General features: G+C 40.9%; 1 protein-coding gene across 1 annotated transcript in view; it reads left to right on the top strand.

The window, feature by feature from the left end:
- The first annotated feature begins 1,289 nt into the window (after positions 1 to 1,289).
- Positions 1,290 to 14,175, top strand: part of tubgcp5 (tubulin gamma complex component 5) — a 63,845-nt gene continuing 50,959 nt past the window's right edge. Inside the window, exons 1-5 of the mRNA XM_073044143.1 lie at positions 1,290 to 1,464; positions 4,417 to 4,470; positions 4,562 to 4,670; positions 10,552 to 10,648; positions 13,564 to 13,643. Coding sequence (XP_072900244.1) covers positions 1,346 to 1,464; positions 4,417 to 4,470; positions 4,562 to 4,670; positions 10,552 to 10,648; positions 13,564 to 13,643 — 459 coding nt within the window. The 5' untranslated portion in view covers positions 1,290 to 1,345. The remainder of the gene's footprint in view (positions 1,465 to 4,416; positions 4,471 to 4,561; positions 4,671 to 10,551; positions 10,649 to 13,563; positions 13,644 to 14,175) is intronic.

Below are 14,175 nucleotides of genomic sequence, written 5' to 3'. Positions count from 1 at the left end.
CTTGTGCGGGTCAAAGATGACCTGGTACTCAAGTCGGCTGGCATTTACAGGATTCCCAGTGAATGTGGAGCAGCATGTATCAGCCAGACAGGACACACGGTGGAAACCTGCATCAAGGAGCACAGGAGGTGTTTCCGTTTGGGTTACTCGGAGAAATCAGCGTTGCAGAATACTGCATTTGCAATGGCCATAGGATTGGCTTAAACAGCACAAAACTACTGTGCCATGCCATTGGCTTTTGGAATTGCCTGGTAAAGGAAGCCATTGAAATAAAACTAGAGGAAAATAATTTTAATGAAGGCTAAGGTCTTTCTCTAAGTAAGAACTGGAATTTGATTGTAATCAAGGTGGGAGAGTGGAAACTTGATTGGATGAAGTTTAACCAATCAGAAGAGACAGACTACAGGGGTATAAATACCACTGTACTAGACATGCACAGGCATCATCCCTGATGAAGATGGCAGTTTGTCATCAAAACATTGGTTGTAATTGATATCTGCACCCGGCTGGAAGCCCGAGAATTTCCTCTTCATTTACAGTACGCCAGAAAAGTACTAGATCCTTTTTTATATTAGACTCTTCATCGTTGCTGAGGCTACATCCTGGATCAGTATTGTAGTCATAAGGATGGCTAGGCAAAGCTTAAACACCATTTATAAATTCACCAATGACACAACTTTTGTCAAAAGTATCTTAGATGGTGACAAGGAGGCATACATGAGTTAGACAGATCCGCTGATTGATTAGTGTTGCAACAACATCCCTGCACTCAGTGTCGGTAAGACCAAGGAATTGAATGTGGACTCAGTAAGGAAAAATTGGGAGAACACACAGCAGTCCTCGTCAAGGAGTCAGCAGTGAAAAGGGTGAGAAGCTTCAAGTTCCTGGGTGTCAACATCTCCGAAGACTTGTCCTGGGCCCTACATTTTGATGCAATTACGAATAAGGCACACCAGTGGTTATATTTCATAATGTGTTTGAGGAGATTTGACTCTTTTTACTAGGGCCTCTTACAAATTTCTACAGATGTACGGCGGACACTATCGCCGGTTGCATCGCAATCTGTTATGGAGGCGCGTCGGAAAAGACTGTAAGGGTTGTAAACTCAGCCAGATCCATCATAGGCAATAATCTCCCTAGCATCAAAGACATCTTCAAATGGCGATGCTTCAAGAAAGTGGCATCTATAATAGAATATGGTTTCCTTGGCGACGGCTCCAGCCTTGGCGCGGACCCGTGGGTAGTACTTCCGGCTGCATATAGTAGTGCTTCCGCTTGCTCGGGACGCCTCTGGGAGGGCTTTTGATAATCGCGGTCTTAGAGCCGGGTGGTTGTGTTTGCAAGCATGGCGCATTGGAATAAATTCGAAAAGGATTTGAAGAGTTTGATCCGGCAGGTTACTGGACTCGCAGAAGAGAATCCCGAGTTCCAAATTGCATTGCAGTACACCTGGTCTAATGTCAGGTAACTGAAGGGAAAGGGGAGGTAGGGTGAAGGGGTAATAGTGTGGGCGAGGAGGGGCAGATGATAGATAGATGAAGAAGAGCAGAGGGGCGAGAGTGCTGAAGAGGAGTGAGGAAGAGGAAGAAGGGTGAGGAGGAGCAACACATTTCACATTATATAGATAGTGATAATAAACCTGATTCTGATGAGATGGTGGTGCAGGATTGCTGATTTGTCAATTTTAAATGAGCTCTGATTAATGTAGGGTCTCTGCTTAATGTATGTGTTTTTCAGTTGAGATGAAACATGGGTAGACAACCAGAATTAGTGATATTTCATCCAGCATAAAAGTACTATAGATTCAAAGTTCAAAGTAAATTTATTATCAAAGTGTATATATATGTTTCACCATATACAACTCTGAGATAAATTTTCTTGAGGGCATACTCAATAAATCAAATGTCAATAATAGAATCAATGAAAGACTGCACCAACCTGGTGTACAATCAGTGTACAAAAGACAACAAATGTGCAAATTCAAGAAGAAGAAACAATAATAAATAAATAAGCAACAAATATCAAGAATAATAGATGAAGAGGCCTTGACAGTGAATCTAAAGGTTGTGGAAACATTTCAATGATGGGGCAAATGAAGTTGAGGGAAGTTATTCACTTTGGTTCAAGAGGCTGATGGTTGAGGGGTAATAACTGTTCCTGAACTTGGTGGTGTAGGTCCTGAGGCTCCTGTACTACCTTCCCGATGGCAGCAGTGAGAAAAGATCATTACCTGTGTGGTTTGAGTCCTGATGATGGATAATTCTTTCCTGCAACGATGCTCTGTGAAGATGTGCTCAATGGTGGGAGGGCTTTACCAATGATGGTCTGGGCTGTATCCACTACTTTATGTAGGATTTTCTGTTCAAGGGCATTTGTGTTTCTTTTCCAGACTGTGATGTAAACAGTCAGTATTCTCTCCACCACGCATCTACCGGAGTTTGTCAAGGTTGCAGATGTCATGCCAAATCTTCACAAACTCCTAAGGAAGTAGAGGCACTGTTGTGCTTTCTTGTAATTGCACTTGTGTGCCAGGTCCTCTAAAACGATAACTCCAAATCTAAAGTTGCTGACCCTCTCCACCTCTGAACCCCTGGCAGTGGTATCATCAGCAAACTTGAATATGGCATTGGAGCTGTATTTAGCCACACAGTCATAAGTGTAAAGTGAGTAGAGCAGGGACTAAGCGCATAGCCTTGTGGTGAACCCATTCCAAATGGAGATTGTGGAGGAGATGCTGTTGCCAATCCGAACTGATAGGGGTTTGCAAGTGAGGAAATTGTGGAACCAATTGTACAACGGGGTAATGAGGCGAACGTCTTGATGTTTAATACGGTAGTTAGTTTTGAGTGGATGATGGTATTGAATGGCGTTGTTGATAAAGAACATCCTGATTTATGCATCTTTGCTGTCCAGGGTAGAGTGAAGGGTCAGTGAGATAGTAGCTGTCTGTCAAAGCCCTTCATCACTGTGGGTGTAAGTGCTACTGGATGATAGTCATTGAGGCAGGTTACCACATTCTTAGGCACCGGTTGTGGTGAACTACATATACCTGTCTGGACTGCTCCTGTGGCTCCTCCCACAGACCCCTGCTGACTGCTCCTGTGGCTCCTCCCACAGACCCCTGTATAAAGGTGATTGAGGCCTGTGCCCGGCCTCATTCTCCAGGATGTAGTGTTGTTCATTCTTCCAGTCAATAAAAGCCGATATCTCGCTTCTTACGTCTCAGGGTGAGTTATTGATGGTGCATCACCGGTGTAATTGAAGCCTGCTTGAAGATGTGGGTATCTCAGACTGCTGAAGTGAGAGGCTAAAGATCTCAGTGAACACCCCAGCTAGTTAATCAGCAGAAGTGTTTAGTACTTGGCCAGGTACCCCCTCTGAGGGAGGCCTCAGAGACTGAAATCACAGGATCATCAGGGGCTGCGGGGGTTTGTGATAGTTCCTCCATGTTTTGATGGTCAATGCGAGTGGAGAAGGCATTGGGCTCAACTGGAAGCAAAGCTCTGTAGTCAGTTGATTTTGCTTTATAAGAGGTGACAGCATTCAAGCCCTGCCACAACTATCGAGCATCCTTTCATTGATTAAAGTTGAGTTTGGAATTGCCACTTCTGGACACCATACCTGGACCTCTTATAACTTTCTTTGTCACCATACCTGAATGCCTCTCATCTTGCCCTCAGCAGATTGCAGATCACATGGTTCATCCAAGATTTCTGGTTGGGGAAGACTGAATGATTTTATGGGGACACTCATCTACAACTGCTTTTATAAAGTCTGTGACAACTGTGGTGTATTCATTCAGATCCACTGATGAATCCTTGAACACAGCGCAGTCCACCGACTTGAAGCAATCCTGCTGCTGCTCTTCCGCCTACCGTGACCACCTCTTTGTTATCCCACTAGCCTCTGCCTGTGTGCTGGTAGGAAAAGGGCAGTGAAGTGATCAGATTTCCTGAAACGTTGTCTGGGCATGGAATGGTGGAGCATTTCTTATCTTAGTATAACTAGATGCTGAAAATGTGAAAGAAGTAAGAAAATAATAAATAAACAAGTAAAAGCTGGAAATACTCAGGTGATCAATTAACACCTGTGAGAGGTGAAACCATGTTAGGGTTGGTTTAGGACTCTCAAAAGAGAAGTTTATTGTTGATTTACCCTTATCTGCTCTTTTCACATAATTTTGAATGAGTTTCAAAGCAGTCTACATTGTCTACTTGGATACAAAGCAACAGTTATCACATTTATGTAAATGGGATAAAACTTCTTTTATTGATAATATTTATAGAAAAATAATTTGGTGATCTCTGGTAATAAGTTATAAGAAGCAGTTTTTTCTCTGTAGAGTAAATCTGTTGTTATTCTGGTATTTTTCACGTTTGTGCAATTTTAGACTTGACTCTTAATTTATATTTTCAGATTCCATCAGTTTCTTGATGTTGACAGCAACAAAATAACGCGTGTGATTGACGGGTAAGCTGCTCCACTCACTCACGAACACGTGACCTTATTTTATAAAATTTGTGAAATGTGTTTATTGTTGCTTATTGTCTTTGCTTTTTAGTATTCATGAAAAGCTGACAATTCATTCAGAGCTCCCTAAAGCTGAAAGTTGGCGGAGGCTAACAGAGGAATTTCTAGAGTTGCCTCTGGAAACCATTGAAGGAACAAAGGTAATCTGTTGTCTTTTGATCTGGTTTAGATTGGTGGGGCTAGACACCAGTCATGAGTCACTTTCTTTGGTAACAAAACTTCACCTTCACTGACAACCTGTTATCCTGTCTCCCATACTTTCCTTCCATTTGGATTCTCCCTCATGGCCCTTCCTTTTACCCTCTCTTGATCTATTCATTTCTAATTGCTGATGTGACATTGACCACCATCACTGCCACTTCCCTTGCCCATTCCAATCTTGCCCCATCTGAATAAGCAGCACTCCACTCTCTTCAGACCACTTCCAACCTTGTCATCAAGCTCCCTGACAAAGGGGGTGCTACTGAGGTTCAATACACTGCATGGAAGCTATGCCATCTTGTAGACATCTCCTCACACCCCTCTCTGGACCATGAGTATGAGGCCACCAGTTCTTAGAGTGTTAGAGATCTTATCATAACAGAAGATCTCACCTGCACAGCCTCTAACTTCATAGTACCCCAACCCTGCACTGGTCACTTCTATCTCTTAGTTCAGATCCATAAATAGAAACATAGAAAATAGGTGCAGCCACTTTTAACACTGTCCACTCACACCCTGACTGCTCAACTTAACCTAAATTCTTCTGATTGGCCAAGTGTGCTATGATTGGAGCCCACTGAAAAGTCCTGAAAGGCCCCCAAGCTCTTTTTAAACTTCATGCTGCCTCCAACAAACGAGTACTGACGATGACTGAAGCCCACCAAGCAGTGAGAAACAGCAAATAAAATGGTATCGAACAGCGTTGAACCGGAAGGATTTCAGTGGTTGAAGAAAATGACTCAAGAATAATAAGGACTGAGAAATAAATGCTGGCCTTTGCACCATACAAATGATTTTTAAAACATAACTTTACAGAAATCCCTGTCCAAAAATTTAAGCATGGTAAATGGAAGATGTGATGTGTAGCTTTGTGCAACACATAGAGAATGGCTAATTGCATCCATCAACAAGGCTCCTCAGCACACAGGACATGCTCTCTTCTCATTGCTACCATCAGGGAGGAGGTACAGGAGCCTGAAGATGCACACTCAACGTTTCCCCTCCGCCATCAGATTTCCAAACAGTCCACGATGCTTGCAGTATTGTATGGAAAGGGACTGGAATATATCCACCCACCCTGGCAGTGATAAGAACTGGTAGCAGATCTCCAAGTGTAGACTCACTAGAGTTTTAAACTGGTATGATGGAGGTCTTCTTAAAGCAGCTGGGAACCTCAGGTCGAAGTAGGGAGAGGTTAAAAAGGTCCACTGATAACCCCACCAGCTGTTCTGCAGTGGATGTAAAGATCAGGCTAGGGATACGATCCGGAAACAATGCTTTCTGTGGGTTCACTCTTTGGAAGACTGATCTAACGTCTGCTACAGTAATAATCAGCTATCATTGAATGGCAGAGCAGATTTGAGGGGCCAAATGGCTTAATTCTGCTCCTATATCTTAAAACACATGTTTTATGGAGGGTAATACACTTCTGTATAATCCCTAGCTCCACTGGAAGACACATAGGAAGAACGAGATGACAATCCCCAGTTCGAAAGTGAGTCAAATATAAGATTTGTCTTCGGCCTGGCTGTCATAATAAGTTGGGCCCCTTCTTGCATTTATCAGGAGACTTTACAACCTCCCAAGTTACAGTAGATATCTATAATTACTCTGGTGTTCATAGTTGGTTACAGGCTTGCTGCATTGCAATCCTCAGGTTTCCAAACCTGTTGCACAGTTTTTCACAGAAAGAGTAAGTACCAGTCTTGTGCCTGTAATTCATAGAATGTAGAACCAGACAGTACAGGAACAGGTCCTGCAAGCCCATCACATCCATGATGCCAATCTAAGGAATTCTATGCTTGCCATGGTCCATATCTCTCTATTCCCTACCTGTTCTCATGCTGTCTTAAGTGCCTCTAAAATGATCATATCTGCCTTTACCAGCATGTTCCACTCTTTGTATAAAAAAAACTTGCCTTGCATTTCTCCCTTGAACTTTCCCCTTCTCATCTTAAAGTTCTTCTTTAACATTCCAGCTTTGAACACTACAGCACAGAAAAAGGCCCTAAGGTCAAAGGTAAAATCTGACAACAATGTCACCTGTAGGCTTGAATCCAGGTTAAGTACAGATAGGAAAATGTGACTGAAGGTTTTGAAGAATATTTAGACCATCTTTGGTATATGAAGAAAATTCAAAGTCTCATGAAATGAGCGTAAGGTTACACTTGTAACCTAAAATCGGATGGTGGTGTAGTGACATCAGCACTGCACTTCGAGGTGAATAATCCCAAGTTCAAATCCGGCCGGCTCCTTGCACACTTCCCATTCATGTTGGGTTGAGAGTCAAGCCGGAACGCGGCCTCACAAACAACAGTCAAATGCTGCGGAAACAGCAAAATTGCCACAAGGTGCGAAAAGGAACAGAAACAGGCTTCAGCAGAGAAGAAGACAAGTACCAGTGCACAACCCAGTTTTACACGAGCTCAGCTGGCAAAGGGATTAAAGGTCGATGTATCAGGAAAAAAAAAGATATAGGAGAAGAATTAGGACATCGAATCTGCATGAGCATTTAATCATTATTTTTAACTCCATTCTCCCACCTTCTCCTCATAATCCTTAACCTCCCCCACCCCCAGTCAAGATCCTATCAATCTCTGCCTTAAAAACACCCAGCGACTTGGCCTCCACAGCCCTATGTGGTAATAAGTTCCACACATTCACCACCTTAGAAACATAGAAACATAGAAAATAGGTGCAGGAGTAGGCCATTCGGCTCTTCGAGCCTGCATTGCCATTCAGTATGATCATGGCTGATCATCCAACTCAGAACCCTGTACCTGCTTTCTCTCCATACCCCCGATACCTTTAGCCACAAGGGCCATATCTAACTTACTCTTAAATATAGCCAATGAACCGGCCTCAACTGTTTTCTGTGGCAGAGAATTCCACAGATTCACCGCTCTCTGTGTGAAGAAGTTTTTCCTCATCTCAGTCCTAAAAGGCTTCTCCTTTATCCCTAAACTGTGACCCCTCGTTCTGCACTTCCCCAACATTGGAAACAATCTTCCTGCATCTAGCCTGTCCAATCCCTTTAGAATTTTATACGTTTCAATAAATCCCCCCTCAATCTTCTAAATTCCAGTGAGTATAAGCCTAGTTGATCCAGCCTTTCTTCATATGTAAGTCCTGCCATCCCAGGAATCAATCTGGTGAACCTTCTCTGTACTCCCTCTATGGCAAGAATGTCTTTCCTCAGATTAGGGGACCAAAACTGCACACAATATTCTAGGTGCGGTCTCACCAAGGCCTTGTACAGCTACAGTAGAACCTCCCTGCTCCTCAACTCAAATCCTTTTGCTATGAATGCCAACATACCATTTGCCTTTTTCACCGTCTGCTGTACCTGCATGCCCACCTTCAATGACTGGTGTACAATGACACCCAGGTCTCGTTGCATCTCCCCTTTTCCTAATCAGCCACCGTTCAGATAATAATCTGTTTTCCTGTTCTTGCAACCAAAGTGGATAACCTCACATTTATCCACATTAAATTGCATCTGCCATGAATTTGCCCACTCACCTAACCTATCCAAGTCACCCTGCATCCTCTTAGCATCCTCCTCACAGCTAACACTGCCGCCCAGCTTCGTGTCATCCGCAAACTTGGAGATGCTGCATTTAATTCTCTCGTCTAAATCATTAATATATATTGTAAACAACTGGGGTCCCAGCACTGAGCCTTGCGGTACCCCACTAGTCACTGCCTGACATTCTGAAAAGATCCCGTTTACTCCCACTCTTTGCTTCCTGTCTGCCAACCAATTCTCTATCCACATCAATACCATACCCCCAATACTGTGTGCTTTAAGTTTGCACACTAATCTCCTGTGTGGGACCTTGTCAAAAGCCTTTTGAAAATCTAAATATACCACAGCCGCTGGCTCTTCCCTATCCACTCTACTAGTTACATCTTCAAAAAATTCTATTAGATTCGTCAGACATAATTTTCCTTTCACAAATCCATGCTGACTTTGTCCAATGATTTCACCTCTTTCCAAATGTGCTGTTATCACATCTTTGATAACCGACTCTAGCATTTTCCCCACCACCGATGTCAGACTAACCGGTCTATAGTTCCCCGGTTTCTCTCTCCCTCCTTTTTAAAAAAGTGGGGTTACATTAGCCACCCTCCAATCCTGAGGAACTAATCCAGAATCTAAGGAGTTTTGAAAAATTATCACTAATGCATCCACTATTTCTTGGGCTACTTCCTTAAGCACTCTGGGATGCAGACCATCTGGCCCTGGGGATTTATCTGCCTTTAATCCCTTCAATTTACCTAACACCACTTCCCTACTAACATGTATTTCTCTCAGTTCCTCCATCTCACTAGACCCTCGGTCCCTTACTATTTCCAGAAGATTATTTATGTCCTCCTTAGTGAAGACAGAACCAAAGTAGCTATTCAATTGGTCTGCCATTTCTTTGTTCCCTATGAGCAATTCACCTGTTTCTGACTGTAAAGGACCTACATTTGTCTTGACCAATCTTTTTCTTTTCACGTATCTATAAAAGCTTTTACGTAAGCCCTTTGTCCTCCTCTGCTGGTCTCTGAATTTCTCCCAGTCCTCAGGTGTGCCAAGTCAAATAGGATTGACTTGGTAAGATAATAATTTTTGCCTGTTCTTGACCCACAGAAGTTAATTCTTCTTATCTGGATTTAAACTTGTCTCCCCTTGTCCAATCCCTTCTATTGATGTCCTGGATACCTCTCATGATCCACCATTTTGATAACTTGCAATTCTCTGAACCCAGCCATTTTATCCTTATCATGGATATCCAGTCTCTGTACACTTTCATTCCCCATCAGGAAGATCTTAGCACTCTCAATTTGTTTCTTGAACAAAGATCTGGTTAATGCCCACCACTCTTGCATTTGCTTCGCAGAAGTTTTCTTTACCTTTGATGGCTTATCTTTAGATTCCTCTCACATTTTACAGATGAAACAGTAACCACGAGTACTTGCATGGGCCCTAGCCATGCCTCCTTTTTCCTTAGCTACATAGAATGGTCCTTTTCCAAGCCTGTTCTGAAACTCTACACCCAAGTCATTCTCTCCCGCATTGTCCGGTGCATTTGGAAAGATGGGTTGACTTACTGTAGTCAGCATGGTTTTGTGCATGTGGTATCTTTTCCCTCTCCGTTTGAAGATGGAAAGTGGCCCTCTGGGTAAAGGATCTTTGATTTCAAAAGTTACTTGTTTCTCTTTGCTCTGATACCTGATCCATCTGAGTGTTTCCAACATTTCCTGTTTTTATTTTCAGGCTTTCTACATGGTTTTTTTTTTAAAGTTTCCAGATTGGGTTTTGTTTGTATTGTCAATTAGGTTAGCAATTAGTCAGAACTAATATCATGACCTTGGAAGAGATAATGTGTAATAATTTCTTATAATATATTAAACTCTTGTGGATGTGAAGGTTTCAAAGCTGAATGAGGACACGCTTTCAATTTTGAGACTCACAGCTGTGCAATTACAACTGAGTGAACTAACTATATCCAATGACATGTCAGTATCTTAAAGGAAAAGGACTTTGGAAAGGCAAGATCATGTAGAACTGGATAATTACTTGTCTTATGTTCTTATTCCAAATCCTACTATTATCATCAACCTTCCACAAATTGTATAAAGAAGTGGGTATGTTTTTTTGGAAAGTAAAGCAAGTTCTGTAAAATGTTTTGTTAATACTTTTACTAGTTGGTTGACTTGAAAGTAACTTAACCACTGGAATTTTTGAATCTTTGCCTCAAGTAGTTCTTTTGTGATGAATTTTTGGAACTGCTATTTGTAACAGCTTTATTTTACCAATGTTATTTGCAGACCAAGGAACACTATGCAATATTGTCCCTCTTGCTTGCCCTTTCTGATTCACCTTCCAATTCTCAATATACTGAGAAACCAAGAAAGAAGGAAGAGGGTGAGTCATTTTATTTGTCCTATCAACAGTGAAGCTCTGCTAATCCACTGTTCTTGGGGGTTTTGGTGATGTCAGATTATTCAATTTTTCAGACTATTGCATATTCTTTTTACTAATACCTCAAAAGTCTTAATTTACTTCTTTAAAAATGTTTCACGGAACAATAAATTGTCCAATTTGGAAGGACGTCTGGGAACTGATGCCCCGGTGAGTGGTAATGAAGCACGAAAACAGTGATCTCTGAATGGAAAGATAAAAGGGTAAAGGTCCATCTGGTGAGGCAGATGCTGAATCATCAAGATTTCTGAATAGTTGGATAGTGGATCATCATAAGTTTTAACTGTATTTGTTTCATAGTCTGCTACATGAGCCCTTGGCTATCTCTGAAACAGTTACAGTCCTTATGCTCTTAATTATTGTGCTAGAATTCAGATGTTTAGTTTACGTGCAACTTGTCAGTCAGATAATATTTTAACTATAAAATCATCATTTCATCATTCTTGTTTCAGAAATGAGATCTGAAGCATTCCATCCTCCCTCCATGGCTAATCACTTGGCCTGCATTTTTTTTAGAATGTTCTGATGTTAGTTTCAGTCGTATTTTGCTGCCTTTTATATCTGGAGGAAGTAATTCAGATAAAAACTCTTGCATCAGAAATTCAGAAGCAAACTGGAAATAGTGTTTGACTGTTTTGGGCTGTTACTCCATTATGTTTAGGTCTCGGTAGTGCTTGCTGTGCCCAGGCCAAGATAAAGCTCTGCTTCTGTCTGCTACTGCAGACTCAGGAAATCACCAGATGATTTTAATGATTTTTAAAGTGTGGCTATTGTATAACTTTGCAGTGATAATGCAAACCCAAAAAATGTGATTCCATCTCATTTTACATTTCTGCTGTTACCATGTTATACTACCTTTCGAAATACTGCTCTTTGCAAACCTCTTGAAATTTAACTTATTACAGGGACTTTTTGATAATGAATAATAAGTAGCACTCAATTTGTAAAAGGCATCAGAAGTGCTTGCTTCATTGTATATATGTTCTGTTGAATTGGGACTAGATGATCTATTGTTCTTAAAAGTACTAAATAGTACCTTGTTCTTTTGAAATCAAAATAACTTTCCCCTGTGTGCAACTTTTTTTTTATTCTTGCTTTCCTGATTTTGAGAGAAGCATGCAGACCATTTTTGGGAGTCTTAATTTTTACAGAAATGTTTGCTGATTGATATTTCCTGTCTGTTAATGTTATTTAATCCTTGTGTTTATTATTTTAATTTTACAGACTTCTTATTTTATCTTTTCCAAGTATTTTTCTTCATTTCTATTGTAATTTTATTAATAAATGAACTTCTGTATGTTTCCAGACTTTAAAACAAAAAGTTGCAGTTAGAGTATTAAAGTAACACTATTACAACACCAGCGACCTGAATCAATCCCATTGCTGCCGTTAAGGTGTTTGTACATTCTCCTTGTGACTGCTTGGGTTTCTCTCCATGGATTTCCCCCATATTCCAACGTCAGTGGAAGGGTTGGTAGATTAATTTGTCATGTGGGTGTAATGGGTGGTGTGGATAATTGTGCCAGAAAGGCCTGTTACTGTGCTGTATCTCTTTTTTAAAAAAAATTGTATTACATTTGTTGCTGCAATTCCTATTGCAGACAATTAGTCTTACAGTGATATAAATTTAAATACATGTTTCCCCCGCTATTCGAAGGTAGAGTGTTCCTGTGAAACCATTTGTAAGCTGAAATGTCATAAAGCGAAGAAGCAATTTCCATTAATTTATATGGGAAAAATTTTTGAGTGTTCCCAGACCCACAAAATAACCTACCAAATCATACCAAATAACACATAAAACCTAAAATAACACTAACATACAGTAAAAGCAGGAATGATATGATAAATATACAACCTATATAAAGTAGAAATATTGTATGTACGGTGTAGTTTCACTTAGCAGATCAGGAAGATAGCGAGCCAAAGTCGATTTGGAGAAAAAAAAATCAGCATGTGCACGTTCATGCATACATATGCACATGCGTACGCACGTACACGCATGCGCACACAACTGCCCGCACAAGGTTTCACGGTCAAGGTAGTCTTTTTTGGGGTAAACACACGTATAAAGCGGGCATCTTTTTTTTGTAAAAGCGAAAATCCTCTTTGGTTAGCAAAAACAGGCACTAATGTAGGTCTTTCATAACAGCGAGCTGTCATAAAGCGAATGTTCAAAAAACGGGGGCCAGCTGTAATGTTTTAAGTGAATGATTTGACTGTAGTTCTCTATAAAGAGTATAGATTCATTATTAGTACTTTTTCATAATTTTTCAGCTGCAGCAACTTGCACTTTCTCTGAATACAATCCATATGGGAGGATGTATGAACTGAACATGAAATGATGACTTTAAGCAGAGGACACAAAAAGCATGTTTATGTGGATGGCTTTTAGGGAATCCTCTGGAGTTTGAGGGAAAGGCAGCAAAGAGCAAAAGTTTTGGAAGAAAATTCCAAATTGAAGGTTGGAAGAGCCACACAGTTGATGGACTGAAGGTTAACATGGACTGTCATAAATCTTTCGTGTAAAGGATAAACACAAAAGATTATGTAGGTGCTGGAAATCCAAAGTAACATATACAAAATGCTGGGGGAATTCAGCAGTTCAGACTGGAAAGAAATAAGCATTTGATGTTTGTGTAAAGGAATTTTGATTGAAGTGTTTTACTCTCAAGAAACTCAGTGGGGACTTAAGAGAGCGTGTGTAAAGAATGGAGCCTATGTATCTTAAGTAGGCAAAGTGATGAGGCAGTGTATTGGAGGCCACAGTTAAGGGGTGGATATTTTATGATATGGAATGAGGCAGAAGTGCAATTTCTAACTGAGCAATTATAAAATTAAAAGGTACTGTCTTTATGCAGTAAAACAAGATGATTTTGACTGGGGAAAGTACCTGATGGAAGGTGAAGAAATTGATATTGGTCCTTATCCAGATACTCCCGTGAGTAACTTACTTTCTTTCTTCCTTATTGTGGGTTGTCTTGTGCTGTTTTACTGTGGAATTAATGTGTTCTTCAGATCTGCTGAAGCCATTGTAGATGTGGCTGTTAAAAATTCTGTGGGAGCAGCCTGGCAAGGTTAAGCTTCACTACCATCCATTTTGAACCAACATTTTAAGTTCAAATTTTTTTCCATCGCCTTCAAATCTTTTCATGCTTTTACTTTACCTGATCTCTGAAACTTCACTTTGTTAAAGTTCTCATATTTACTCTTTGTTTGCTGACTTTTCATCTACCCCCTTTTTTCTCCGTCCCATTACAACAAAATAAGCTTTTTGAATAAAAACACAAAATGCTGGCAGAACTCAGCAGGCCAGACAGTATCTATGGGAGGAGGTAGTGACGACGTTTCGGGCCGAAATCCTTCATCAGGTCGAGGGGGGTTAAGAAGATATGAAGTAGAGAGCTGGGAAGTGATAGGCTGGAGGGAAATGGGCTAGGGGGAAGGTGGAGAATTATGGGAAATAAAAGAGA

The sequence above is a fragment of the Hemitrygon akajei genome, chromosome 4 (genome assembly GCF_048418815.1).
Source record: "Hemitrygon akajei chromosome 4, sHemAka1.3, whole genome shotgun sequence".
Lineage (NCBI taxonomy): Eukaryota > Metazoa > Chordata > Chondrichthyes > Myliobatiformes > Dasyatidae > Hemitrygon > Hemitrygon akajei.
Note: the sequence above shows the minus strand (reverse complement) of the source record. Positions and strands in the feature narration are given on the sequence as shown.